Below are 14,138 nucleotides of genomic sequence, written 5' to 3' on the forward strand. Positions count from 1 at the left end.
AGGTGGGTCAATAGGTAGGTTGGTAGGTAGGTAAGTGGGTAGGTAGGTGGGTAGGTAGGCAGATAGGTAGGTAAGTAGGTGGACAGACAGGATGATATGCTTGCGGTTTTGCCCATAATGCATGACATAATACCTCGTCCTCACACAACCCCTGAATGTAACTATTTGAAACAACACGATTATTTTTAGACTCTATAGTACGTTTTTTATCTCATTTCAGTTTCGACATAAATTTAATCAGTGACGTACAAGAGACTAATGAAGTGCAAGGTGCAGAATAAATCGCTAGAGATGAGGTGTTACGAAATCCCGCAAAGAATGACCTCGTCTAGGCTACCTGAAGGAATTAACGGTAAAGAGACACTAATTACAATGGACCAGGTTTATAAAATTTCTTAAGCTTAATTTGTGTTTATAATTTACGTTTGTGTTTATAATGTGTTTGTTTATAATTTGTGTTTAATTTTTGTTTATAATGTTGTCTTCATATATAAAGCCACTAAACAGTCCCCCATCAAATGAACGTCAGTATCAAAGTGGAAAATTTGAATTAAAAAATGATCCCCGACAATAAGTACTGACGATATTTGTTTACCTTAAAAATTATTGGGTTTATTATAAAATGGGCTCGATTAACAGACAAGCTTAAGATCATTTTCCTTTTGTATCTACGATTTGCTTTTTCTAGGAAGGACAAACACAGGGCAGAATATTCCCATTTGTCCTTTTCTTTTCGCAAAAATTTTAGTAACTAGAGGGAAAATCATCGTAAGTTATTTTCTCTTCACAAGATGGAAGGGAAAAGAGAGTAACAAAAAAAAAAAATCTCCCTATTTCCTTCGCTCTTTCTGTAAAATTTAATCATACTTAAGACAAGAAAATTATCGTAAGCGTCCAAAGAACAGTAAGGAAAGGAGAGTACAAGGATCTTCTTATATGCCTAGTCTTTCCTGTAAAAAAATAACAAATCAAAGTCAAGATAGATGGTCGCAAACATCCTCAAGAATCTCATCCCTTGTTCGTCCTGTAAATTGATACCTAAGTTACGACCAGGTATGGATCGTAAGTGCGTCTGTGATTCTGGTCGGAGGGTTTGGAATGCTTCGTAGGCGAGTCATTACCCCCTTACATAACGCGCCGCCATGTCTTGTGACGGGGATTAATGGCGTGTGATGACGAGGATTATTTTTCTGGCCAGGGATTTTGTACCACTTTTCTGTGCACATGTTTCTTGGCTAGCTTTATGCTTTCTCTCTCTCTCTCTCTCTCTCTCTCTCTCTCTCTCTCTCTCTCTCTCTCTCTCTCTCTCTCGACTGAATCCATTGTCATTTATAATAATGATTCTTGGTACCTACAGACGAGTTCATTCAGCTTAGTAGAGATGCTTTCCCTTTTCTCTTTTACTTTTCTCTCCATCTTAGCCTTCATACACCCAAGGAAATGTTAGTCATGTTTTGTGTGTGTGTGTGTGTGTGTGTGTGTGTGTGTGTGTGTGTGTGTGTGTGTGTGTGTGTGTGTGTGTGTGTGTGTGTGTTACGCTCTCATACGCTTTTCGTCCCTCTGGAAAAACCCCACCGGAGAGAGCCTGAAGGAGAAAGACTCCAAGCTGCAGTCCTTTTATGCAACGCTGGATCATGTCAACGTCCCTAATGGGTGTGTGTAAGGGGGAGTCGCTGGTGTATTGGTTAGCTCGTTCGGTCCACAACTACAAGAACTGGAGATTGATTTTTGTTCTCATTAAACTAGTGGACTCAATTTGTTTCCTATTCTTGTCCCTCTTCTCCCAGGTATGTAAATGGGGACCTGGTTGTAATATCGAGTACTGAGGGTTGTATTTGGGGTGGGGGGGATTGGGACTTCGTAAAACTGACTCACGTAAAGTCGATGGGCACTGGTTAAGGTCTTCTTCTTGGCCTCTGTGATCAAGGAGGGGGGGGACCTGATTAACCTTTTAGCAATGAAATATGTCTTTTATACTCGTATCTATTAGCCAATCAGTTCGTAAGTCAGTCAATCAGCCAGTCAGTAAGTCAGTCAACCAATCAGTCAGACAGTCAATCAGCCAGTAAGACAGTTAATCAGCCAATCAATCAATCAATCAGTCAGTCAGTCAATCAGCCAGTCAGAGAATTAGTCAGTCAATCAATCAAGCAGTTAGTTAGTCATTCAGTCAGTTAATCAATCAATCACTCAATTAGTTTTTATTCCTACAACCACCATACAGTTTTCTTTCCCTTTTCTTTTCTATTCTTTTTTTTCCATGTTTCCGCTTGCGAAGGGACCAACTTGGATTCGCGTAATTCTCTGTCGTTCTAATGAAATGTATGTAGAATGTTTTAACTGAATCCTAGTTTATTTTAGGACTGTTAGACTGGTTTAATGTGGTTTGGCTGAGACTGTCTTTTTAGATTAGGGTGGTAGGATTTGGCAAAGTTGGCTACATTAGGACTGGGTCTTGTTAGAATGGTTAGATCAGGATAACTTGATTAGAGGATTAGCTTACTAGGTCACAGAAGACGTTGAATAGATTAGAATTGGCTGTTTAGTTCAGGATAAAGTTAGAAAGGACTGATTACAATGGTTAGTTGGTTAGATTAAGACTGTGAAGGTAAAACTGATATGGTAAGTACAAGGTTAGGTTACTTAAGTTCAGTGATGTAGCACCTGGCGGGAATGATTACAGGTGCACTTAATCATTATCCAGGTGAGTGGAGCCTACACGGAAGAATGGACATCGCCGAACATGCTTCCGATGTATTGAGACAGGGGGTGACTCTCTCTCTCTCTCTCTCTCTCTCTCTCTCTCTCTCTCTCTCTCTCTCTTTCTTATTTGCAGTGATGTGGTTAGAAAAAAAAAAAGTCCGGAGATAGCAAGAACAATAAAATCGTCATCGAAGTGAAGGGGTTTATGTTCAACAGGCAAAAGGGGTCGTTCTTGAGTTGAATAAATAAAGAAGAAAATCTAAACTCAAACTATACTCCTTTTACTTTAACTTGACCTAAAATCGCCATCACTCCATCTTAACGGCTGATTTATAACAAATGATAAAAGAGAAAATATGATGCTAGTCATGAAGAAGTGCTGTGGAAATGACGTAAAGCACACCCAATCTTGAAGGCTGTAACAGTAGATTAACACTAGAATATGATGCTAGTCACGAAAAAGTGTTGCGGAAATGTTATATAGCACACTCTATCTTGAAGGCTGTGTTGTATCAGTAGAGTAACACTAGACTATGATGCTAGTCACGAAGAAGCGCCATGGAAAGTGACGAAACTCTGGCCCATGTTAAGGTAAAAGTACTACAGTGAAAGTACTACTGAAATCGTAATTGCAACTGAATTATTATTATTATTATTATTATTATTATTATTATAATTATTATTGTTATTATTATTGTTATTATTATTATTATTATTATTATTATTATTATTATTATTATTACTATTATTATTATTATTATTACTATTATCATTGTTGCTGTTGTTGTTATTATTGTTTCTACTTTCGTACTATCATTATTAATTTTACCACTATTGCTGCTGCTATTACTACTACTACTACTACTACTGCTACTATAACTTCTAGTGAGGCTGCTATTAGTATTAACTCTTATTATTATTTGTTTGTTTAGTCTTCCTATATGCACACTATTTAAGAATGACGTCCTTGGAGTGAAATAGATAAGTAAAGAGACGAATATGTTTGTATGTATAGATGTGTGTATGTGTGTATGCATGTATATATGTATGAATGGATAGATGTATTTTTTTCCTTATTTTGTCAACCTCCAAATTACATAATCCTTCAGGGTGGACTGGGCCTCACCTGACGTGGTTCCGGTGTTGGTCTTGCCTTGATAGCGGTCCCATGGCGTCTTGTCCTTAGCCAGACCTAAGACGTAGTTATTCTGGTTCAGTCCAGTGCTGTGTGTACCAGTGTGTATGTATCAGTGTGTATGTATGTGTATGAATCAGTGTGCATGTATAAGTGTGTATGTATCAGTGTCTATATGTCAGTGTGCATGTATCAGTGTATGTATAAGTGTGTATGTATCAGTGTGTATGTATGTGTATGTATCAGTGTGTAGGTATTATTTATTTTTGACATGTAAAGTGGAATGAGGTGTTGGAGAGGGAAGCCTTCACGCGCTGGCACTAGTATTGCCTGCGACTAAACTGCCCATTTATACAAGCATCTCTCAACTCCCACATTTTATCTCCTGAAAACAAGATACAAGATAGTGGTCTGCATGGGAAAAGAACCTCGCTCTGCATTCCACGGGCTTCATGTCCTAATAAGCTTGAACCCTGGGGCCGCAACAACAATAAAGTGGGGTTCAGTCAAGCCACTTAAACCCCCAGGTGTTGTTAAGCTCTGCACCAAACCAAACTTCATTTTTTCAGACCCGACGAACATCCCTTAGGTAGTTTAGCACAGTTGATGGCAAGCTGTAGTTCTGGGAGTGGCCCGCTATCGTCAGGCGAAATCAAGATGACTATATAAACAAAGGAGGTAATGTGGACAGGATGGAGAGTGAGAGATTGACGAGGAGAGTGTATAGGAGTGAGGTAGAGGGGGTGAAGAGGGAGGGGGAGACCGAGGAAGAAATGAAGGGATGAAGTGGAGAGGTATATGAAAGAGTGGGGTGAAAGTTAGGGGGAAAGCATCGAAGTGGCAGGGGGCAGGGGGACATGGAGGCGATTTATTTGTGGGCCACCCCTTACAGGATTAGGGTGTCTGGCTATAGATAGATAGATAGATATATAGACAGGCTCAATCCTACCTCAACTAAGGATCATCAAATTCCATAGAACTACCACTTAGTATTCAGGTTGAGTAAGTGTCCCTGTTTGTTGGGCGAAAACCATACTCACTCTACCCCTGCATATGCAAGAGGAGGCAACTTTTCCAGGCATGAGGCGGTGTTCACAGTCGTCCTCCGCCAGGTAAGGAGGTGCTCAGTTGCCGTCTGGTGCTCGCTGTGGACGGACAAAGGGATACCTGCCTCTCTTAAATAAGGTGTTCTTCTTGCCATTCTACCTGTCAATCACGCCCAGGTAATATTATGTTTTTTCACTGCAATGACGTGTTTTTTTTTCCAAATTACCAGTGATGTTATTCGTATGTAAAGTGATGGAGGGATGAGTTAAATCCCAATCTAACCCCTCCAGTTTTTAAAAGGTCTCCCAAGCTGAAAAAAATCGTCTGGAAGTAGGTAGAATAAACCGCTAAGCACATCACCCCTAAAGCTCAATCACTCTGGAAATGGCTGCTGATTCGTGCGTTAAGTCATGCCAGACTGTGTAAAAAGGAATACTTGCACACACACACACACACACACACACATAAAAAGTGTGTGTTTGTGTGTTCTAGCGTTACCTGGAGCAGAGCACCTGAGTTGTTCCTATTATGAGACGATAAATTTAAGAAAAGTACTGGCTAGATAAAAACAGAATTAGGAAATGAAATCAAACTTGTGTAAAAGATAAATACTTAAAAATAGTATTACCAAAGTGCCGGAGTGAAAAAAATAAGTTTGGAATATTCGAAGTGGGAAAAAAAAAAAAATCGCAAACGCAGCTACGGCGGCCGACACATGAGGTAATTTTTTTTTCCTTCCCCCCCCGCCCCCTTTTTTTTGGATGATTCTTGGAAGTCCTCCGATTTCTTCACCCAAAACGTAACCCTTCAACCCGTGGACGCAGTTTTTATTCTTGCCATCTTGAGACGGTTTTAGCCAACTTAGAACCGTATCGTAATGAAGGGAGATAAATGAAGCTTACTGAAGAAACCGTTGACCCATTGTATGTTATATTTTTGTGCCTTTAGCCAATTATAATTCACCTGAGAAAGAATCCTATCGCGGTGAAATGGTTAATGAAGACTGTATAAAAATCCCCTCATTTCGAAAAATTTCTCCTAATTTATACAAAGCAGAATATCAGTAACACACACACACACACACACACACACACACACACACACACACACACACACACACACACACACACGTCATCGGAGGGAAGGAGCAAGTCAGTTGACCTGTGTATTTTTTCAATGCCTCACAAGGATGATGTCATATTATACTTTTTTTATTTACTTTTTTTTGCAGTCTACATTTTTTTTTTAGCTCCTGTCGTCTATAACTGAAGGGATAAATTTTACTCTTAGGAAAATCTCTTCTCTCAGCCGAATAAAATTGCAGTGTAAAAGCAAGTATAAAATTAAATATAAATCATTGACTGAAAAGAATTAACCGCATTGCTAAACTTTATTTTGTAGTTCACTTTTGCTTCTGCCAAATTATTCTACACAGTTCAGGTGACCTCCCTAGTAGAAGAGAAATTAATAGAGGTTGGAAAACCTTATAAATACTTTGAGATGTTGTGACCATGTAAAAGAGTGAAGAATGAGAGACTACCTAGAAGAGTATATATAGGTAGAGGGAGGGTAGGGGAAGGAGAAGACCAAGGATGCAGTGGAGGGATGGGGAGGAGAGGTGTATGAGAGAGGGAGGTGTGAGTTGAAGACAGGACACCCTGATAGAGGAGGACCGAATGACATGGAGGCGATTCGTTTGTGTCCTCACTTTCCCAGACTGAAGTGTTTGGCCATAGATAGACAGACAGATAGATAGAGAGAGAGGATAGATAGATAGATCTATTCTCCCGAGATTGGACACTCTCTTAAACCTGCAGACAATCCTTTGAGGACAGCAAGAATATAATAAGCTATAGCAACGGATTGAAGAGGCTAACCGCTTATTTTAATACATCTCTTTCTCTCTCTATAAGAGAGAGAGAGAGAGAGAGAGAGAGAGAGAGAGAGAGAGAGAGAGAGAGAGAGAGAGAGAGAGAGAGAGACCTTTACTGTTCTGTGACTTTTTTTTCACCTTATTCTGTCTCAAAACCGTTTTTTTTTAATGGAGAGATTTTTTTTTTTTTTTCGAACAGGGAGAGATAGAGATACGCTCGATAACCCCTACAGTACGAGACAGCCATCCTGTGCTGAATATATTCTTCTCCTGATCAATTTCTTTACCCGGAGTTGAGCAAGTGATTACGGATGTGGTGGCTTTTTTTTTTTTTTTTTTTTTAATGTTGCTGAAAAAGGCACATAGGGTTACTGCAAAAAAAAAAATAAATAAATAAATAAATAAATAAAATAATATGAAATATAAAGAATAAGTCCATCTTAAAGTCGAACAATTATGAAACTCTTGTATAATATTCTGTGATTTTTGTCCCCCTCTGAAGACCGCAACGCTGATTCCGAAAGATATTGTTAAGTGAATCGGAATTTGAGTCACAGAGGAATATGGTCTGCGTTTGCCTATAAATAATTAAGGTTCTGTATTGATATGTATGCTCTCGGCAATATTTCACGATGAGAGATATTCAACAGTTGGAAGTAATGAACTAAGTTAGTCACCAAATAAACCCAAGATGAACTCAAGATCAAAGATTCGATTTACGGTAGTGAACCAACAGTGATCGAAAAAGTTCAATTTTCGTTTCCAGGTATCGAACCAGCAATAATAGAAATAGTTCAGAGTATTGTTTTGGGGTAATGAACCAGCAACAATCCGAATCGTTCAAAGTTTCGTTTTAGTTGGGAAACCGCAATGCTCGAAGCAGTTCAAAGTAACGTTTTGAGGGAATAAATAAGCAGTGATCGAAGTGGCTCAGTTTCGTTTTCAGTAGTGAGCCAGCAGTGGTTTAAGTACTTCCACAATTTGCTCTCAAAAAATGAACCACCAGTAATCCAGGTAGTTCAAAGTTTCGTTTTGGGGAAGTGAACCAATCGTAACTGAGGTAGTTGTGGGTATCGTTCTGGGGTGGTGAACATGCATTGATCAATTAGTTAAGTTTCGTTTTCAGTATCAAACCAACAGTGATCGAAGTAGTCCAGAATCATTGTTATGACGTGAACTAATATATATGTCCGCATCTGTTATCTCTGACGCCACCACTATCCCCCCACCATTGCGGTTTAAGTCACGTTGGTGCTGGCATCATCACCACGATCTTTCTGCTGCCGATGCATGGTGCTCGTTTGGATTATTTTACTTCTCTATATTTTTCCCTCCAGAGACACAGTATGTTTGTATGGATGGATACGGTGTAAAACCAGTACAAACTATCATCTATGCCGTCAGTGCAGCGTGTTTCTCCCCACTATACTGTGTGATGCTGGTGTGGATGATATAATTTCACTTCCTTCCGCCTTACAGATATATAGTGTTGGTGTGGAAAGATGCATTGCCTAGCGTTATCTATGATGCTGCTTCACTGTGCCTCTCTCGTGTGGAAAAACAATGCTAGTGTGAATGGACGTGTATGCTCTCTGTCACGTTGCTTCACCTCCTCATCCCCTGCAGCGTCATGATGTTGGAGTAGATGGTGGCTCTTTATTTCCTCCTCCCCGTTGAATACATAATACGGTAAAATGATAAGTTGCAGTGTTACCCAGGTGTCAGTGAACCTCCTCGTACCCTTGGAGATGTATTAGGTTGGCACAGTGTTATCTATAATGTCACTTCATCGAGAGAGAGAGAGAGAGAGAGAGAGAGAGAGAGAGAGAGAGAGAGAGAGAGAGAGAGAGAGAGAGAGAGAGAGAGAGAGAGAGAGTTTCTTAAATAATTTTGGTGTGGAAGGACGCAGTGAACAGTGTAGCCAATGACATCACTTCACATTCGCGTCTCTGCAGATCAGTGATGCTGGTGTGGGTGGCGACTGTGGCGATGGTGGTGGAGGTTGCCATGGTGGTGGAGGGTCAGGGCTCGGCGGATCTGCCACCCATGGAGTTCTCCCACAGTGTCATACTAGATCGTCAGGATGAATACCTCATGATGTGGACACCGCGGGACAACGATATTGTCTTTGAAGTGCAGGTGAGAGAGGGAAAGTGGGAGAACTTAGACAACACATCAGTCCTTAACAGTTGGTTCTTTCTTTCCTGCATCAAAAATACCTGTATACTGCCTCAACTGTACTGTCATCAGTGTACACGTACAAAATTTTTTTCGGCATCAATGGGTGCGATGGACTTGGAAATGACTGATAGAAGTGAATCCGTGTTCATATGGTTGTGTTGGTATTTCAGAATCCTTGATCCGTGTGTCATAATATATCACATCATAAGAGTGCCGATGAGTTTTTAAATATTTTTTTTAAGGAGTGTAATATCCAGCATCCCCATGTCCCTCCCTGACCTTTGTTGTGTTGTGCTGTGCTTCAGGTGGCCACCAGGGGCTGGGTGGGTCTGGGTTTCTCCCCCAGCGGCGGCATGAAGGGCGCCGACATCGTGCTGGGATGGGTCGACCAAGGCGGACAGCCAATCCTGCACGTGAGTGTATGCACAGAAACACACACACACACACACACACACACACACACACACACACACACACACACACACACACACACACACACACACACACACACACACACACACACACACACACAGAAATAAAAATGTACACGCACCACACAAACACAACACACAATTAAACATAGCTTTTATGGACAGGAACTGTAAAATTCAATCTTGTTATTCCTATTGTTGTTAGTTATAAGCGTTGAATCTGCCGTCAAGCTATTACTGCAACACTATAACATCATAGTATCTTCAAAGGGTAATGGTACAGTGTTGTTACTAATCATTGCCAGGATCGGTTCGCCACTGGGTACATGGTGCCAGCTGTGGACGAGTCTCAGGACGTGACGCTTCTTGGCGGCTACGAGAACGACACCCACACCGTCCTTAGGTTCTCCCGACCCTGGAGCACCTGCGACACCACACAAGATCTGCAGCTATCAGTTCGTTACAATGTTTAGTCTGTTCCATATACCCTTCCCATTACTAGTTTGCTATTTCCAGTTTACTCTTACCATCTCCAGACAATTTCTTTCAACTTGGGATAAACTTGTCTAATTGGACCAGAAGTGAAGCTCAACACGCTGTCAACACAATATCTAAAGACCTCACATTTCTAGAGACTGTTGGCTTAGTGTCACTGTTCTCTTGATTTTGTTCTCTTCTGGCTAAGCTTGTTGATATTTCTAAGTTCACCCATTTCCCTAATACTTACTATTTGCGTACAGTCAAAAATATAAGTCCCTTCCCTTCTACTGCCTCAGTTTCATGGCTAAATTCATAGACGCTTGAATATGGCCTAGTGGCTGGTTTATACTATCATTCAACTGTGACTTGTATCTCCTGTTTCTCATTAGGCATCAAATAATCCAGAAGTGAAGAAGAGGGAGGGAAGGAGAACGGATTTCAGTATTTGCAAATGCTGGATGGTTGGAACGTTTGACTGCATTTAAGTTTCCCTGCCACTGCATACATTTTCGTAGTTCTAACCCATGAGCTTTTCATTTAGTTGTTTTATCTGCTCTCCACGTTTCTGTGATGCAAGAAACAGATCACCCCCTTTCTCTGCTTACTTTACATATTTTTTTCCCCAAAGCAAACACCTAATACACACACACACACACACACACACACACACACACACACACACACACACACACACACACACACACACACACACACACACACACACACACACACACACACACACACACACACACACACACACACACACACGTACAAAACTTCCCAGATCCTCCCTACATTGTCGTACTGAATGGCACACTACTTTTTCAATCACTTCTTCTCTAAACACCATTCCTGTTATTCTCAAGGGAGTTATGATTTTAAAACCTGAATATTCCCTTTGGTCTCATAAATTAAAATATATGGTAAGCCGCTCCTTGCTGTTCCTAGTCTCCTCCTCCCCCTCCTCTTTCTTCTCCTCTTCTTCCTCTTCCTCCTCCTCCTTCGTGAGACGTTGTATTGCTGGCTCATCCACTCCTGTTACCCTTCCACTTTTTTAGACCAACATTGCTTTTTCTTCCTGCCCTTTTTCCCATCACATTATCCTTAATACCTCGTGTCCTTACTCTCACATTTTTATCACAGCTTATATATATTGCCAACCGATTTTCTTCCGCCAAAGTATTATCAGTTAATTCCTTTGTCCTCAGCTGAATAATAGAATGGAATGGAGGAGGAGTGTTTTAATTTCATGCTCTGAGGTCGAGGTGTTATTGTCTTGAAGGTGTTAATTCCGAGATAATATTCTTTGACTTTCTATCTATCTATCTTTTGCCAGACGCCTCAATCCCGTTTGGGGTGGCCACAAACAAATCGCCTCAAAGTCGCCCTGTCCCCCGCCATTTCACTGCCCTGCTCCCAGCTCACACACCCCTCTCTCATATACCTCTCCACCCCATCCCTCCATCTCATCCTCGGTCTCCCCCTCCCTCTTCCCCCCTCCACCTCACTCACATACACTCTCTTCGTCAGTCTTTCACCCTCCATCCTCTCCACATGGCCAAACCACCTCAGTGTGTTCCTCATAACGCTTCCTATCACATCCACATCCACACCACAACGCTCCTTTATATCCTCATTCGTCAGCCTGTCTCTCCACGTGACTCCACAGGCTCCTCTTAAATAACTCATTTCCACTGCTCTCACTCTTGACTTGTGTCCTTCCATTTATTGATATTGAACACGTGGCCTTCTTCTCGATTCTTAACACACACACACACACACACACACACACACACACACACACCAGTCTTTGCTCCAGCGATTATTGCCTCTCACATTTCTGTAACACTGACTCAAAATTCTGCATAGTTGATCATCTTTAAGCAGGCATCGAGTAACGTGATAGAATAGCGTACAGTTAAGGCATTGTCATCGCTGCTACATAAAATTGCGTGGATCGCTACATGTAGAGAGAGAGAGAGAGAGAGAGAGAGAGAGAGAGAGAGAGAGGGAGTATTTCTTTCCCTCATCATTCCACAGGACGACACCATGCGAGTCATCTGGTCCTACAGCTTCGAGGACCCCACAGACAAGACGACCATGGGACGCCACGACCAGAGAGGGACCAAGAGCCTGTACCTGAAGGAGTCCCAGCTCACCCCACCCGAAATGACCCCCGATGTTAAGACCTGGGACATCCTTGCTGGGAACGTAAGTGTGTATTCTATATTTAGTAAAAGTAAGAAAGAAAAAAAAGGAAGGGAAGTTCATGTTCAGGATCCTGATTTCTTTTTCCCACCTAAGGATGGGTCTGTATCTTAATCACAGCACTTTTTCGTGATTAGCACCATATTCAAGTGTTAGTCTGTTATCACACCTCAACAGCCAAAATGGAGAGATGGGAGTTTTAGGCCAAATTAGAGTGAAAGGAATATAGGAGGTACGAGCATGTTCCAGGACTATTTATCCCCTTCATTTCCTTTTCACCCCTTGTACAGGTGAGCTTACCTGACCACCTGGACACGATCTATTGGTGCAAGATCTTCAAAATCCCCCCTCTCGACCGCAAGGCTCACGTCATTGGGGTAAGTCTGCTTGTGTATTTACAGTTTCTCATTGAGTTTGTGTCTTATTTTCTGCAACTATCCTTACATTATATTCTGCATCTGTGATAGGGGATACTTTGACCATGACTTAGTTTTTATGAATTTGTCTTATTATTTGCTCTATTTTTTTCCGCAGTATGTCGGGTGTGTGTTTCATTATGTGTTTGAAATATTAATTCCTTCACATTTATTTTTGCTATTTCCGAACGATTTTTTTAAGCTTGGGTAACGCATCTCTTGAATTTGTGTGTGTGTGTGTGTGTGTGTGTGTGTGTGTGTGTGTGTGTGTGTGTGTGTGTGTGTGTGTGTGTGTGTGTGTGTGTGTTGGAGCTTGAAATCCTGTTCAGCCTTGTGTATCTGACTAGTGGGATGACTGGTAACCATGATTAATGCTTCTCTTTCTCTCTGTCTGTCTCTGTCTGTCTGTCTGTCTGTCTGTCTGTCTGTCTCTCTCTCTCTCTCTCTCTCTCTCTCTCTCATAATTTTCTTCCCTTGGCCTTGAATCATATACATATCTACGTACAATACAGTGGCGTCCGTATGTCCTTGATCGCAGCCACGCAGGCATGGAAAGATGAATGGGCACTCTTCAAAATTGCATGTTTTTGGACAGATAGATAGAGAGACAGAGGTAGATAGGTAGACAGATAAAAAGACAGACAGGTAGATAGACAGGTAATTAAACCGGTACTGTAGTCGGTAGTAGCTGCAACCTCATACTCACCTAGATATAAACCTGGTGGACTACAGGCCAAAGCTGCCCTCTTCCTGCAGTCCACCATCCTCCTTTTGGGGGATAAGGAGAGAGTTAAGTGACGTTTGTACATCCTGGCAACTCCACGGCCCAGTTATATCTGTGCCGCCACTTGAAGGCGTCCCTCACCAGTATTCTCCCGTAATCGAACAAAAAATCAGTCTTACATCAATTGGTCTTCTTTTTCATCAGTTCTTATGTTGATTCTTTCCTCTGTACGTGCATATGATCGAAGAAAAGAACTAGAACACCTGATAGCTTACATTTTTCTCTTCTCTGTGTGTTCGCATAACTAAAAATAAAGAACCACGTGAATTTTTACACTTTTCCCTCCTCTGTGTGTTCCTATAAGCGAGCAAAATAACCTATAGCACATGATTTCTTATAGCTTTCTCTTCCCTGTGTGTTCCTATAATCAAACCAAATATAGCTCGTGAATATTTACATTTTTCTCTCCTCATTACGTGCCTGTCATCGAGGAAAAGATACCTAGAGTACGTGAATTTATGCATTTTTCGTTCCTTAGTACAATCCTATCACCTAGTAAAAGTACCTGAACAAAGCGAAGTTTTACACCGTTCTCTCCCTCCTACTTTCCTATCACCCAGCAAAATAACCTGAAGCACGTGAATTCGCACATCTCTCCTCAGTTCGTGCCTGTCATCGAGGAGGAGAACCTGGAGCACGTGCACCACCTCCTCGTCTATGAGTGTCACGTGCCTGAGAGCAGTAAATACTATGAGAGGTGGCTGGGGATGGAAGGAACACAGTGTCACTCCAGGAACATGCCCGAGTCTTGGCGCTACTGCTACAAAGTACTCGTTGCTTGGGCGGTGGGTGGCTTAGGTGAGTGAATTAACCTAACCCAAACCTATGCCTTCACGTGGTGGCACCGATATGGGCCGGGTGACTCCTCTGCCTGGTTATA

General features: G+C 41.6%; 1 protein-coding gene across 1 annotated transcript in view; it reads left to right on the top strand.

The window, feature by feature from the left end:
- Positions 1-4,954: 4,954 nt before the first annotated feature.
- LOC145394640 (uncharacterized) overlaps positions 4,955-14,138 on the top strand; it is a 46,949-nt gene continuing 37,765 nt past the window's right edge. Inside the window, exons 1-7 of the mRNA XM_080268421.1 lie at positions 4,955-5,061; positions 8,714-8,897; positions 9,245-9,352; positions 9,676-9,825; positions 11,891-12,061; positions 12,349-12,435; positions 13,861-14,056. Coding sequence (XP_080124547.1) covers positions 8,721-8,897; positions 9,245-9,352; positions 9,676-9,825; positions 11,891-12,061; positions 12,349-12,435; positions 13,861-14,056 — 889 coding nt within the window. The 5' untranslated portion in view covers positions 4,955-5,061; positions 8,714-8,720. The remainder of the gene's footprint in view (positions 5,062-8,713; positions 8,898-9,244; positions 9,353-9,675; positions 9,826-11,890; positions 12,062-12,348; positions 12,436-13,860; positions 14,057-14,138) is intronic.

The sequence above is a fragment of the Coenobita brevimanus genome, chromosome 28 (assembly GCF_032717465.1).
Source record: "Coenobita brevimanus isolate Jiangsu-jjx chromosome 28, ASM3271746v2, whole genome shotgun sequence".
Taxonomy (NCBI): domain Eukaryota; kingdom Metazoa; phylum Arthropoda; class Malacostraca; order Decapoda; family Coenobitidae; genus Coenobita; species Coenobita brevimanus.